At 42.3% G+C, this 16,127-nt stretch overlaps 1 protein-coding gene across 1 annotated transcript; it reads left to right on the plus strand.

Annotated features, from left to right (window-relative positions):
* Positions 1-4,027: 4,027 nt before the first annotated feature.
* On the plus strand, positions 4,028-15,403 carry DAD1 (defender against cell death 1). The gene is made up of 3 exons (XM_089678215.1): positions 4,028-4,323; positions 12,774-12,928; positions 15,218-15,403. The coding sequence occupies exons 1-2, from the start codon at positions 4,113-4,115 to the stop codon at positions 12,902-12,904; spliced, it is 342 nt and encodes a 113-aa protein (XP_089534341.1). The 5' UTR covers positions 4,028-4,112; the 3' UTR covers positions 12,905-12,928; positions 15,218-15,403.
* Positions 15,404-16,127: the final 724 nt, after the last annotated feature.

The raw sequence follows: 16,127 nt of genomic DNA on the forward strand, positions 1-16,127 counted from the left end.
GATTGGGATCGGGTTCAGGTATTGTAAGTATTTAGGGGGGCTGGAGGGAGCTGCACCTAAAAATTATTTTACCTTAATGCAGAAAATGCATTAAGGTGAAAAAAATCTTTAGCCTTTATTATTAATATTATTATTATACAGTATTTATAAAGCGCCAATAGTTCGCTCAGCCTTTACAAGCAATTTATTTTTTGCTCTGGCATGTTTACAGCTCGGAGTGGCTGCATGCCATTTTTTAGGTGAGCAGTAGGGGGGTGGTAAAACTGTGGCTCAGCCATTTCTTTTACTGCCCCCCTGGCCACACGCCTGAATAAGCCCTAAATGTTTTTTTTCTCGCACACAATTTTATTAAAGAAAGTCTCTACTTGTACTATAAACCTTCTATCCACTGCGATGTTGTGCTGTATGTATCTTCATCTATTCCCTAAATGAGTGTTACTTTTCTAAGCATTTACCAACAGTTTAAACTGCTATAACTCTTTTCTGGCTAAGTGGTATCAGAATGTGCATTTCTATTACTACAGGGTGGAACTTGTAATAATTTCAGTGCCTGTAAAGTGGAACTCACCCCAAGCTTGGTACAGTAAAAAAAAAAAATGAACTGCTTTCCCACCGCCCTATAGCAGATATACTGCTACAGGGTGGCAGGGGTGTGCAAAATCACACATACAGGTGAAACACGAAAGGTTAGAATATCCTGCAAAAGTTCATTTATTTCAGTAATGAAACTTAAAAGGTGAAACTAATATATGAGATAGACTCATTACATGCAAAGCAAGATAGTTCAAGCCGTGATTTGTCATAATTGTGATGATTATGGCTTACAGCTCATGAAAACCCCAAATCCACAATCTCAGAAAATTAGAATACTGTGAAAAGGTGCGATATTCTAGGCTCAAAGTGTCCCACTCTAATCAGCTAATTAAGCCATAACACCTGCAAAGGGTTCCTTTTGCATCTCATTTGGAAACCAAGGACCCAGAGTATGGAGGAAGAATGGAGAGGCACACACTGCAAGATGCTTGAAGTCCAGTGTGAGGTTTCCACAGTCTGTGTTGATTTGGGGAGCCATGTCATCTGCTGGTGTTGGTCCACTGTGCTTCATTAAGTCCAGGGTCAACGCAGTCATCTACCAGGAGATTTTGGAGCACTTCATGCTTCCTTCTGCAGACGAGCTTTATGGGGATGCTGACTTCATTTTCCAGTAGGACTTGGCACCTGCCCACACTTCCAAAAGCACCAAAACCTGGTTCAATGACCGTGGGATTACTGTGCTTGATTGGCCAGAAAACTCACCTGACCTGAACCCCATAGAGAATCTATGGGGCATCGCCAAGAGAAAGATGAGAGACATGAGACCGAACAATGCAGAAGAGCTGAAGGCCGCTATTGAAGCATCCTGGTCTTCCATAACACCTCAGCGGTGCCACAGGCTGATAGCTTCCATGCCACGCCACATTGAGGCAGTAATTGCTGCAAAAGGGGCCCAAACCAAGTACTGAGTACATATGCATGCTTATACGTTTCAGAGGTCCGATATTGTTCTATGTACAATCCTTGTTTTATTGATTGTATGTAATATTCTAATTTTCTGAGATTGTGGATTTGGGGTTTTCATGAGCTGTAAGCCATAATCATCACAATTATGACAAATCACGGCTTGAACTATCTTGCTTTGCATGTAATGAGTCTATCTCATATATTAGTTTCACCTTTTAAGTTGCATTACTGAAATAAATGAACTTTTGCACGATATTCTAAATTTTTCAAGTTTCACCTGTATATACACACACATATGATTTTGCATTTCCGGGTAAGAGCCACACACGAGCCACACGCACGCCCTACCCGCGTCGGTATTCGCGGCCTCAGATGTCAATCACCGGGTCCCGGCCGGTGATTACCCGCCGGCACCCGGGGATTGCTGAGTAATACCGACGTGGGGAGACAACTGTATGTAAACAATACAAATCTCTCTCCTGTCAGCTCCTGCACACTGCTTTGTTTGGCTCTGCACAGCAAAGCCATACAAAACAGTGTGCTCATAGTTTAAAGCACTAACACAGCTTACAGTAAAACAGCACACAGTTAACACTTTGATCACCCCACATATTAACCCCTTCCTGCCCAGTGTCATTAGTACAGTGTCAGTGCTTTTTAATAGCACTGATCACTGTATTGGTGTCATTGGGGATGTCAGTGACACCAAAGCAGTTTCCCCCAGTTTCAGAATGCCTGCTACAGTCCCGCTATAAGTCGCTGATCACCGCCATTACTAGTAAATAAAAAATTTATAATAATTCCAGTATCTATGCCTCCTTTTGTAAACGCTGTAACTTTCACTTAAACAAATTAATTTACATGTATTGAGATTTTTTTTTCAGCAAAGACATGTGGCAGGATATATTTTGTCCTAAATTTATGACAAAATGTTTTCTTTTAATAAAAAAAAATAAAAACGCACAGGCAATCAAATACCAAAGAAAGCTCTATTCGTGGGAAAAAAGGAAGTACATTTCATTTGGGTACAGCATTGCATGACCGCGCAATTGTCAAAGTAACGCAGCCCCATAACTCAAAAAATGGCCTGGTCGGAAAGGGGGGGGGGGGAATCCTTTGGAATAGCTTTGGATTATCTTTTTCTTTTTAATTTCATCATGCTTGGAATGGAACGGTTTCCTCCAGGCCTTGGCTATGGTCTGCTTAATAGTAGTTGTGCACTGAAATGAAAATTCTTGGACCAAAACCAAAAATTCATGATGCACTTGGCTGAAAACTGAAATGGACATTTTTATTTTCTTTATATATAACTGTACTATATTCCATTTTTTAAATTATTGTCATGAATTTAAATGAATATGAATTTATTTTCAGCACCTTTTCGGCCAATAGGCTGGTTTCACACTGAATAGTTTTTGCAGTGATTTTGCATAAAAAAGAAAAAAGCACAAGAGTTCAAGAAAAATGCATCGCTTAAATTCAATTTATGTCTTCACATTGGTCTGTTGTGCTTCCCTTGCGGTGTTAAAAATCCTGCTTGCCGCATTTTGGGAGCATATTTGCACAAATGCACCTCCCCATTGAGGCCTGATTCACACCAATGCATTTTTTTAGGACTTTTTGCAGACTTTTATAAATGCAAAATGTTGCATTTTTAGTTCAATAGACTTCAATGGAGATGCTGCAGAAAACGTATTGTAGTATGTTTTTGATGCGTTTTCATGCGGTTGACGGGTTTTTGATGCATTTTTAATCTGCTGGCCCCCCGAAAAAAATTGCCAAAATGCAAAACGCTTTAAAAAAAAACACATCAAAAATGCGTGTGCAAAAATGCAAAACGCACTACAAACAGGACAAAATGCAAACTGCTTTGGTGTGAACCAGGCCTGAAATGCATTGGAAAAGCATTAAAATCGCACGTGTTGCATTTTTTTATCTGTCCAGCAATAATTTGTCCAAAAATAATTCAAAGAATGCAAAATGCATCAAAAAAGTCAAAAACATGGGTGTAAAAATGCAAAACGCTGAAAAAAGGATAAATGTGCAATTTGTATGGCTTTTCGATAACCAAGTGGGAAACTCATGCATGCTATTTGCTATGCAAGCTGCCTGAGCTCTGTATTATATCTTATTTATTATTATATCTTTTTTCTAAAATAGAGATTTTATGCAAGTAATAAGAAGACGATAGACAGGTAAGACTAGAAGTCTCAATGCTGATGAAAGTAAATCACGTGAGATATATCAAGTGACTGTCTCTGCCCAGACGTGGCTTTGTTGTAGCCGATGTGATATATATATATATATATATATATATATATATATATATATATATATATATATATATATATATATATAATTACACATCGGCTGCAACTAAGCCACGCCTAGGGCAGAGACAGGCAAGAGACAGTCACGTGGGCTCCTGTAAACCAATCAATCCGCAGCTCTCTGGAAGCATGCCGGGAAGTGTAGTTTTCAAGGTGTCTCCTCCTGTTCCGGCCAGGGAATATGACGTGTAGTGTTCTGTAAGGCCGCCACGTCTGTCAGAAGCGGTGTTTCCGGTGTGCTGCTTCCGACATCTGTGTACCTGGCTCCGGTCCTCTGCAGTCATGTCGGTGTCTGTTCTGTCCGTAGTGTCCCGCTTCTTGGAGGAATATGTCAGCTCCACCCCGCAGAGGCTCAAGCTGCTGGACGCCTACTTGCTGTACATCCTGCTGACCGGAGCCATGCAGTTCCTGTACCGCCTGCTGGTGGGCACCTTTCCCTTTAACTCTTTCCTGTCCGGCTTCACCGCCTGTGTGGGCTCCTTCATCCTTGCCGGTAAGACGGAATTCTCACACTGGATAGTACTGACAGGCCTGTTATTAGGGGATGAGCCTGACCGCTCCCAGCAGAAGATATCCATTCTGTATAGCTGGCTACCTTCACAGAGTACTGGTTGTCTGGCCTTCCCATCATGTGACCAATGAAGACATAACCCCTGTACATGTATAATTTTCAAACTCCTTAAACCATGAATTATGTTGACATACCCATCAGCAATGGATGCACACATTTCCCTGTGCGTAGATGTGCGGTGCAGATTGAAGCTCAGGTTTCACAGCTGATTGATACAGTAGTTGTTCAGTGGTTCAGGGCAGGCTTAGGTCAGGATTTTATCCTGCTCACAACTGATGTGCAATTCAGAAGCAGCTCCCATGGAAGTCAATAGCCTGTAATCCGCACCTGAACCAGACCGCGCTGCTTAGAAATCGGACAGCACTCTTTTTCAAATCGCACTGAATCTGCACCGCCAGTTCACTGGATATATGTGAACAGGCACCCTAGGAAGTCATGCGCATTGGATGCAATTCAAACTGCATCCAATTCTCATATATGTGAACCAGCATGTGGATTGGATTTGAACTGCATCCAATCCACAAGACATTTAAAATAACATTGCTTCCTATGGTGGCTGTTCACATATGTCCGGTGCACTGGCAGTGCAGATTGCAAAAGAGTCATGTCCAATTTCTGAGCAGTACGGTGTGGATTACAGGCTATTGACTTCTTTCGGAACTGCTTCGGAATTGCACATCACTTGTGAACAGGATAAAATCCTGTTCTGAACCTGATGTAAACATATCTTGTACTGCTGAACAACTACTGTATCAATTAGCTGTGAACCCTGAGCTTCAATTTACACTGCACACACTTAGGTTAGGTTGCCCTTATACACACTCGGAGCACCCTTGGCCACAGTCTTATACTGAACCATTTCCCTTCAGAGCTGCATGTGCGGATTGGAGCTCAGGTTTAACAGCTAATTGGCACTGTAGTGGTTCAGGACAGGTTTAGGTCAGGATTTTATCCTGTTCACACGTGCGGTTTAGAAACGGTTCCCATAGAAGTCAATTGCCTTTAATCTGAACCAGACCACACTGCTCAGAAATCATACAAGACTCTTTTTCAATACGCACTGCCAGTGCACCAGACATATGTGAACAGGCACTATAGGATGCAATCTTATTTCACATGTCATGTGGATTGTATGCGGTTCAAACCGCATCCAATCCTCATATATGTGAACTGGCATTCAAAGCTTTTCCCATAAGATTATTTAGTCTATGAATGTCTGCATAGATTGAAGACATAGTGTTAACCAGTGAGGCCTCATTTACATGGAGGTACCACAGCACACACCCCTGCAAGGGCGCTGTTTACCCAATATGGGTGTACAGGTGTCCCATGGATCCCCAGGCAGGCAGTCCCATTCATGTCTACTAGCACACAGTGGCTGCATGGATACAGCTGCTGCTTCCAGTTTGACAGCCATGCAGGCGCGTGTCCCTGATTGCTAACGGTGAGTTTGGGGACACAGAAAGAAACCTTTACTGCGCCAATGCCACAATAAAGCCCGGTGGCAAAATGCCTGACAACACCTTGACAGAACTCACCAGGCTTTTTTGTGGCAACTCGGCCATGCAGATAATTTTTGTTCAAGTATTGTCATATTGTGCTCCTTGAAACAACCACAGCGTCTTTTTTTTTTTTTTTTTCCCCCAGAGTAGCCTGTATTTCTCCTGAGGTTACCTGCAGGTTTTTCTTTGTATGCCAAGCAATTTTTCTGGCAGTTGTCGCTGCAATCCTTCTTGGTCTTTTAAATATAAATGCAGCGCTTAAAATGACAATAATATATATAGTACTAATGTGATTAGTGATAATGTGTAAAGTGATTAGAATGCAAATGGTAAACTGTCATAAAATGATGCATGTTCCTGATAAAAGCAACAATAGTAAAGTGACTGAAGTGCGTTTATAAATACACAGGGTAAAAAAGTCCAAATTTCAAGGTGCTCCGTGCTGGTGATCTCTGTGATGTAGACCATTAATGTGAATGCACTCACCAGAAGCGCAAAAGATATGCGCATATACATATAATATCCCAGTATGGCAGTGTTTCTCAACTCCAGTCCTCATGGACCCCCAACAGGTCATGTTTTCAGGATTTCCCTCAGATGAAACAGCTGTGGTAATTACTAAGGCAGTGAAACTGATCAAATCACCTGTGCAAAATAATGGAAATCCTGAAAACATGACCTGTTGGGGGTCCATGAGGACTGGAGTTGAGAAACACTGCAGTATGGTCATCAGGGTGGAATCCTCTGGCACACCGTAAGCACACAAGTAACTCCAGTCTCACTCACAGGACACCCTCAGCTTCCAGGGACAACTCTAGGTAAGCATCAGACCACCAGATCAATTTCCACATAAAAATAGGGATTTCTCCACCTTGGGGGCTGGTATACACCAAGCCAGAGACAAATGAAGTACTAATAGTGTAGTATCTTATTTATTGGAAAGGATCAGTATTTTTAAAAAAAATCAGCACTCACATGAATAAAAGATTAAAATGGCCGCCGGCCTTCTATGTGGCTGTCTGCGGCATGACGTCACCATGGAGGAGCCTGCCATCCATGTGGCTAACAAGCACGTTGACTATTTATACACATACACTAATTACAATTTAAAAAACCACAGATGTGGTAAATTACCCTTCAATTGCCATTTTAACTTGTGTGTGTCACCTTGTGTGTCTGTACCAAGGCCATACATTCCAGGGTATGTACTTTTGATCCGGGCCATTTGGGTGATTTCTGTTCTCATTGTGATTTAAAAAAGAGCCAAACCGCTATGTGATAATAAATGGCTTCATATGATCACTATCTTAAATAAAAGATAGTTTTTGGCATGATATTTTCAATATCCATGCCAAAATTGCATGATTTGTGCAAGGGTATGCAAACTTTTGAGCACAACTGTATTATTGCTCAGTATAAACCAACTGAACTGGCTGTTTATCTGTTGCTGGTTTCAACCGGTCCTGACACAGTGGGGTTTATTTACTAAAGCTGGAGAGTGCAAAATCAGGGTCACTTCTGCATAAAAACCAATCGGCTTCTAACCTCAGCTTGTTCTGTTAAGCTTTGGCAATAAAGCCTGAAAGCTGATTGGTTTCTATGTAGAAGTGAGCCTGATTTTGCACTCTCCAGCTTTAGTAAATAAACCCCACAATGTCACATCTGGGTGTATTGTCAATTTCCAAACACAAAGATTAAATGCATAAAAGGGAGCTGTTTTACCTGCTAAAGGGTTTGTATTTCTATCTAATCCTGAGAGTTGCACAGCTCTTGCAGAAAACACCTCCAGGTGGATTACACCACTTTCGCTGTTACCTTTAAGAAATGCAGTGGTGTCATCTCCCTGCCATCAGCCTGCAGACTGGACAGTGAAAGAGCAGTGACAGACTGAGGTTAGTCTTAGTGCTCCAGTACAGGTGATTACAAGAGGCGGATATCAGTAAAAAGGTATTTGTATTTAAAAGTAAATAAAATTATATACACTATATTGCTGAAAGTATTGGGACGCCTGCCTTTAATGGCATTCCAGTCTTAGTCCGTAGGGTTCAATATTGAGTTGGCCCACCCTTGGCAGCTATAACAGCTTCAACTCTTCTGGGAAGGCTGTCCACAAGGTTTAGGAGTGTGTCTATGGGAATGTTTGACCATGCTTCCAGAAGCGCATTTGTGAGGTCAGGCACTGATGTCGGATGATTAGGCCTTGCTCACAGTCTCCGCTCTAATTCATCCCAAAGGTGTTCTATTGGGTTGAGGTCAGGACTCTGTGCAGGCCAGTCAAGTTCCTCCACCCCAAACTCACTCATCCATGTCTTTATGGACCTTGCTTTGTGCACTGGTGCGCAGTCATGTTGGAAAAGGAAGGGACCATCCCCAAACTGTTCCCACAAAGTTGGGAGCATGAAATTGTCCAAAATGTCTTGGTATGCTGACACCTGAAAGTGGAGTTTCACTCACGCTGTCAAAAAATAAGTCAGCAGATACAAAAACTGTGTGTAAAAAACACACACACTCACCTGTCCCTCGGTCCAGCAGTGTGTCCCCTGTAGCTCGTTTGAATGGCCATCTTCTCTCCCTGGGTGCCGGCATCTTTATTGTGGGCACCCGGCTGTGACAGCTTGCGGCTTCACAGCCGGGTACCCACTGCGCATGTGCGAGTAGCACTGCACTTCCTGAATATTCTTGTAGTCTTCTGGGACCTGTCACGTGTCCCAAAAGACTACAGGAAGGGAGTACACCTAGGCGATCAGAGCGGAAGTGGGAGCGGGTACCTGTCAAATTCTGGTACCAAGGTGCCAATCCTTAATGGGGAGCGGGGGACCAGTCTTTAAAGCAGAACTTCCCCTTTTGGGTGGAGCTCCGCTTTAAGAGTTCCCTTTACTGGAGCTAAGGGGTCAAACCCAACCCCTGAAAAACAACCCCACACCATAATCTCCCCTCTACCAAACTTTACACTTGGCACAAAGCAGTCTGGCAAGTACTGTTCTCCTGGCAACCGTTGAACCCAGACATGTCCATCGGATTGCCAGACAGAGAAGCGTGATTGGTCAGTCCAGAGCAGTGTTTCCCAAACTTTTTCAGCCAAGGCACCCTTTAAAATTATTGTCAGTGCCAAGGCACCCCATTCTAAAATGAAGTGCCCCTAGACTACCCATAATTTTAAAACGGAACCCCATTCTAAAATGGGAAAAACTATTCTAATAGTTTTATATATAATGCAGCAACATCCACACATGTAGGACACCTAACATTAGAGGTGATTTATTCTTCCAAAGCAAATACACTTTTGCACACTGGTACTGACTAGTATTCCAATGTTTCTCTTCTCCCTCAGTTTTTTTCCATCACTGAGCTAATATGACCCCAGTACTGATGTAAAGGGGCAGGGGAGGGTTAAACTAGGATGCTGTGCAGGCAGCTGACATCCTCCTTATCAAAAGATGATATCATTGGTTGTCAGGATGCCAGCGGCTAGAAAGTCGTAATGGTGCACAATGAAAAATTGTGGCTTTGTGTAACTAAAAGGAAGGCTTGTTTCACCCGCTGGCTTGAATACAAGTTTTTGGCAATTTTTAGACCTTTTGCCTGGGCACCTTGGTTGAGAAAGGGTTGCTCCAGAGAACATTTCTCCACTGCTCTAGAGGCCAGTGGCAGCGTGCTTTACACCACTGCATCCAACACTTTGCACTTAGTGTAGTAAGGCTTGGATGCAGCTGCTCGGCCATGGAAACCCATTCCATGAAGCTCTCTATGCACTGCTGTTGTGCTAATCTGAAGGCCACATGAAGTTTGGAGGTCTTTAGCTATTTTCTTTGCAGACAGTTGGTGACTTCTGCACACTGTGCTCTTCAGCATGCGCTGACCCCGCTCTGTCATTTTACGTGGCTGAGTTGGGCTACGTTCACACTTGACTTTATTTCTAACTCCTGCCAAACACCCCTATAGCGTTTTTAATGGTCTCCAAACGCCCTATGCGCGTTTTCAAGGTGTTAGGCGTTTGCAAAGTGTTAAAACCGCACCACAAACGCCTATAATGAAGTTTTAATGGCGTGCTGCCATGTGTAGAATTGTCATAGGCGTTTTGAGAAGCGTTAAAAACGCTTCCCAAACGCCTTTCTGATGCCTGCTGACAAAGCTAGTGTGAACGAGCCCTGGCTGTTGTTCCCAGTTGCTTCCACTTTGGTATAATACCACTAACAGTTGACTGTGGAATATTTAGTAGCAAGGAAATTTCACAGATGGACTTATTGCACAGGTGGCAACATATCACAGTACCAAACTTGAATTCACTGAGCTCCTGAGAGCGACACATTCTTTCACAAATGTTTGTAGAATCAGTCTGCATGTCTAGGTGCTTGATTTTATACACCCGTGGCCATGGAGGTGATTGGAACACCTGAATCCAATGATTTGGAGGGCTGGCCCAATACTTTTCTTAATATAGTGTATAGACACATCTGCAATCATGTGTCTTTTATATCTGTCTGTAGTTAAAGAATAAGTTCACTTTTTCAGGCAGAATTTCACTTTTCATACTAAATAGAAGCGTTTTCCAATACAATTTTTCTGGCCCAGCCATCCCAATTTGCTTTTCTCTCACTTCTCATCCACAAGATGGTTTTTTTTTTTTTTTTGTCAGTTTGTGTGATTTTTGAACTGATTTTCAGATTGCATAATTTTTCTGTCAATAGTCTCTCAGCATTCCCTTCCTGTAGGCCACTTCCCAGAAGCCTTCACTTCCTTTTTGCATCATAGAGGAGGGTGTGATAGGGTTTGTTCACCACTCTGGACCACGCCTCCCTCATTACTATACTACCTTCCTCCCAACAGCTATGTAGTACAAGGGCCTGTCTGATTTGATACCAACTGAATGGATTGTTCAGGTGTGTCCTCCTATTCCATAGTTCTGGTAAATCTAAAGGAAATTGTACAGAGATTGTACAATCAGACTGTTTAGTGTATGGCCATCTTTTTACAAATACATTGGAGGGAGTTAACAGACACTCAGTTGTCAGGCCCCTTTCACATCTCCACGTAGTAAATACTCATATTCCCACGTTGTTTTGGATATTTTGGAGCGTTCTCACTCATCACACATAGGGGAGGCCATTCACTTGAACTGGCTGCCATACACGCAACAGTCGCCCCAGAAAAGCACCAGAACTTTTTTTTGCACGGTGCGTTACTGAAGATTTTGGTGTGTTTGCTGCACTTGGGGTTCCTTTTAATATGTAATGACAACACAAACCCGATGCATATTTGCAGCGTTTCTGAAACGCATAGCAAAGCACACATTTTCTGTGTCGTTTGCCATGCATTCAGAAACTTACCTGTGAATGGAGCCTCATTGTTCTGTGTAAACTCAACAATCAATGACACTGAAAGCACAACTAGTTAATTTTTGGTGTATAAAGCTGGCCATACAGTATACAATCTGCTTCTACAATCTCTGTATGATCTCCTTTAGCTTTACCAAAACTATGTAATAGGAGGACACACCATCTATTCAGTCAATCAGGCCCTTGCATCAGGGGTTTCCTGTGGCCTGTATTTGGCCCCAGGGAGTTTAGCATGCGGCCTGAGCTCCTCTGTAGAGGTGCCAGGTAAATGCACGTGGGGAGAGATCCTGGGGATGCTGTGAAAAAAAAAAAGTTGATGGGCGAAGGGTGTGTACTAATGAGGTCAGGGCAGGATGTGTGTGTGCGCGCGCAAATGTGATCAGCAGGTAATCTACTTCCTGGTCATATTGGCTCCTCTGTCTACATTACAGGAAGTGAAAAAGTGATCTTAAGAAATGTATCAAGGTCTAAGTTAAAACCTTGTTCTCCAGATCAGATATTGATCTGGAGAACAAGGCCTCTTGAATATTTTTGCAATTGAGGTACATTAATGGTATATTGGTGCATAGAGGAGCTGGATTTTAGAAGGGAAAAAGAAAACCTTTGCCTTAAAGTTAATTTTATGATAGTCGCATATTCCAAAAAATAGACAAATTCAGTAATAAGTAATAAATGAAATAAAGCATACCATGCTCAGATGTTCTCTGTGGTGTCGTTTTTTATTATTTCTTTTGTTGTGTTACCAAAAGCACCTGTCCACACTACCTAATGCAGACTGTGAAGGTCGTGGCTCAGTCCCTAGATTCTTCCCTTTGTTCCAGTAAAGAAATTACTTCTCATCATCTCCCCACCATGCCAGCAGAATAAACCTACTGTTCTTCACTCCCTGACTGCTCTATTCAGTGGCCACGAGCAAAATGAAATGTCCAGCACTTTCATGTATGGGTGAGCATCTGTCACGTTCCCCTTCTGTTATAGTGCCTGGTGATTTACAAGCACTGTCACTTGAAGCAGATAAAAAGCCCATATCCATGTATAAGCACAAGAAAAGTCAGTTTGGACTGTAAACTGAGCTTGGTTTCCCTGGTGTTGGTGCCAAAGAAAGGTGATTATATACTGCTAGGGATGAGGGGAAGTTAATTGACTGTCTTGGTTGCCCTGTATGGGGTAAGGAAAAGGGCTCTATAATGGATGTTCTTTATACAACCAGATGGGCACTTTTGCATTCTACATTTCTCTTTATTGGAAACTGTAGTTTTTCTACCACAAGCAACTGAAAAGTTCATGATTTGTCATATATTTGCACATTTAGTGACTTGTGACAGAACACCCAATGGTATCAAAGAATAGTTGTTCTCATTAGGACCATAGGCTTAGCAGTCAGGTCAGTGGTGGGATAGTGCATCACTGTATGTAGAAGTTCTTGTCTGATGTAACACTGATAACACAAGGTTGATTAATTATAACAGAGGAGGCATGGGTGAGCTTTATTTATGTTATCAAGTAAACCATACTATCTTTTTGTTTTTTTCAGTGTGCTTAAGGATCCAGATTAACCCCCAAAATAAAGGAGATTTCCTGGGAATCTCTCCAGAAAGAGCCTTTGCAGATTTTCTCTTCGCCAGCACAATTCTTCACTTGGTTGTCATAAACTTTGTTGGATGAAATTTGTGCCCCCCTTTTTGTCAGGTATGTATATTGTAATTTGTGAACTTAAAGTGATTCTAAAGGCTCAAGGGTTTTTTTTTTTTTGTTTTTTTTTTGCCTTCATGTATTCTATGCATGAAGGTAAAAAAACCCTCTGTGTTCAGTGGCCATCCCAATCTTTACCTGAGCCCCCTCTGATCCAATGACACTCGACAGCCTCAGCTGTCTTTGGACTCTTCCTGCTCATTGGCTAAGACAAAAGTGGGAGCCCATTGGCCTGCTGTTGTCAGTCAAAGCCAGTGAGCTAATGAGGAGGGGGTGGGGCCAAACCCCTGCTTTCTGTGTCTTATGACCACATAGAGCAGCAGCTTGGGGACAAGCAGGGCAAGCAGCTTTCAATGGGGGCACTGCACGAGGGTGAGGAGCCAGAAGCACCAGCAGGGACCTGAAAAGAAGAGTATCAAAATCACTGCACACAGCAGGTATGTATAGACATGTTTGTTTATTTTTTTTTTTTTAAACTAAGCTTTAGTGTCACTTTAAAGAGCTTTTACTTCACTGTTTTTGTTCAGTGTTGTGTCCCCATAGGGTCAGAGTACAATTAGTCAATTTGCCCATGTTCTTGCATGCTTTGTAAGCCTCCCCTCATGCCTGCCTGATAATGTAGCTATTAAAGAGATGGCTGCTTAAAAAATGGTGCTTGTCTCACCTCTGAATGCTTGCCTGAGATCAGCAGTGGCAAGAGGATTGCAGAGGAAGGGAAGGCTGCCCGATATCTGCATTTCTCTTGCCAATGCTGCTCTCAGGTAATGCAGGCCAAAGACGGGTCGTTTCTCGGCCGATTTTTCATCCGAACAAAGAATCGGCCGATATTCACACCGTTAGTGGGGCAATGTCGTTGGCCGATTTTCGCGGTTCTTCTCGTTTCTTTTTATCGGTAATGCTGGAAAATCTACGAAAAACGGCTGTTTTTCATAAGCATTAGTGGCAGCAACGACCGATTTTTCGTTTATCGGCCGACAAACGTCCCGTTTATGGCCAGCATTAGTCCTTAAGTACAAGATATATGATGCTATCAATGCAGCTATTTCCTTGATAGCGGTGTTATCAGACCGCTACGAGGAAGGGTTGAGGGCATACAAAGCAAATATGAAGATGCATAGAGCAATTTGTCCCTTGAGGACAGTACGCTGAAAAAAATGAAGTAAGTGCTCTTCTTTAATATCATCTGCCAAATCAGTGTGGTTTTTACCTGAGCACTAGGATTAATCCTTCTGTTTATGTAGCTGTAAAATACCAGTGGTCATCAAAACGACGACTCAGGGTTTCTAGTAACTCTGATTTTAAGATTCACCCTTCTGGACAGTGGCCTTCATGTCAGAGTTCTGGCACTGGCCACGTACCACATAGACTTGTTCCTCCCCTCTTGGTAAAGTAAATGCTTGTGAAACTTCTCTGTTGTTGGGAGACATAACCTATTCCTCCAGCAGAATTATATGTATATATTAGTGCCAGCATTTTGGCTAACAGTAGTGTGTTTCCTTACCTTTCTCTTTTCCAAAGCAACTGGCATGAATATTTCCATCCTGAGGATCTGTCTTTGTCGTTTTAGTCTGTTGTGAATGTAACCTAAGAATTGTAATTCTATATTATGTCCAGGGTGAGGCAGTGTTCTTACATTATTGTTTAACTAGGATCTGCTAATACTTTGTGGAACCTGCAGAGGGTAGCATATTATTTATTTTTTTTTATTTATTTTTTTTTTTAACATCTCTTTGATTGCAATACAGAAGTATATTATTTATTACAGGTACTTCTATAGCGCCGTCAATTTACGCAGCGCTTTACATATATATAGTACATTCACATCAGTCCCTAATACTTAAGGGGTGTACAACCAAAGGTTCCTAACTTACATTCATACATACACATACTAGGGCTAATTTACACAGGATCCAATTAAACTACCAGCATGTCTTTGGAGTGTGGGAGGAAATCCACGCAGGCACAGGGAAAACATGCAAACTCCAGGCAGGTGGAGGCACACACAGTATGGTTTGGCCCTGCCGCATGCATGCTCCTCATAGGATATGATTGACAGCAGTGAGACAAAGAAGAGAAGAGCTGCTGCAGACAGGACAGCACTGGATAGAGAATGGATTTGGGTAAATGTTTAAGGGGGTGCTGAGGGAGCTGCTATTGAAAGGTACAGATGCAGAGAATGCATTAAGGTAAAAAAAAAAACTCTTGCTTTTGGAACCACTTTAAGTATTTTCTATATAATATATTTCCTTCATTGTTTTGACTAACACTCTGTGTCTTTTCTTTTAGCTTCCTGGGAGTTTCATTTTGTGGTTGAAGAAGGTTTATGTGTCGCCTAATATCAAGAAGATTCATTATCGGTTTTCTGGGACTGTGACCATGCACTACAATTTCTGTTTCATTTGGGGGTGGACACTGAACCTTTGTATGGTCTAAGATTAGAGACTTGGGCAATAAAGATGTGACTTTCGTATATTACTGTGTTGTTTTCTTATGAGGGTGCATTCCAGCAACTCTTACCTTTTTTGTAGCTTTAACCTTCCCATTTTATCATCTATTTTTTCTTTTAATCTATTTGAATTAAACAAAATAAACACTAAATGAATAGGTATTACGGTGGCAGCATGGGATATCTGTGATGTTGAGCCTACAGTAAACCTGTAGCTACACTTAACAGCAAATTACACTAGTACATAAGTACTGGTACTTGCTGTTTAACACCCCAGTCACACCGATCCGGCTTTCAAATCGTGCGACTTCCAGTGAAGTCGCATGATTTCAAAGTTGGATGGTATTCCAACTTGAGGTGCGACTTGCAAGACATCCATATGTCACCCAAACCGTCCTCTCCTCTCCTCGCACAACCTCCTGCTCTCTAGCTCCCTTGTCTCCTCCTCCCATGCTCGTCACCAGGACTTCTCCAGAGCGTCCCCCATCCTCTGTAACTCTCTACCCCAATCTATCCGACTATCGCCTACTCTGCCCACTTTTTGGCGTTCTCTGAAAACCTCTCTCTTCAGGGAAGCGTATCCTGACTTCAGCTGATAACCAAATCTTCTATTTCTCTTATCAATTTATTCCCCCACAGTTATTACATTCTGTACCACCAGCCCCTCCCTCTTAGATTGTAAGCTCCAAGTAGCTTAACATAGGGTCACAGGATTGTCAACACAGGGCTCTGGGCTGTAATTGGACACAG

Source organism: Staurois parvus, unplaced genomic scaffold (genome assembly GCF_062004578.1).
Source record: "Staurois parvus isolate SC_StPar_1 unplaced genomic scaffold, SC_StPar_1.0 ptg000199l, whole genome shotgun sequence".
NCBI lineage: Eukaryota > Metazoa > Chordata > Amphibia > Anura > Ranidae > Staurois > Staurois parvus.

Coding starts and splice junctions, on each gene's coding strand:
- DAD1 (XM_089678215.1), top strand. CDS start 4,113: ATGTCGGTGTCTGTTCTGTCCGTAGTGTCCCGCTTCTTGGAGGAATAT. Junction 4,324..12,773: donor GGGCTCCTTCATCCTTGCCG/GTAAGACGGAAT, acceptor TGTTTTTTTCAG/TGTGCTTAAGGATCCAGATT.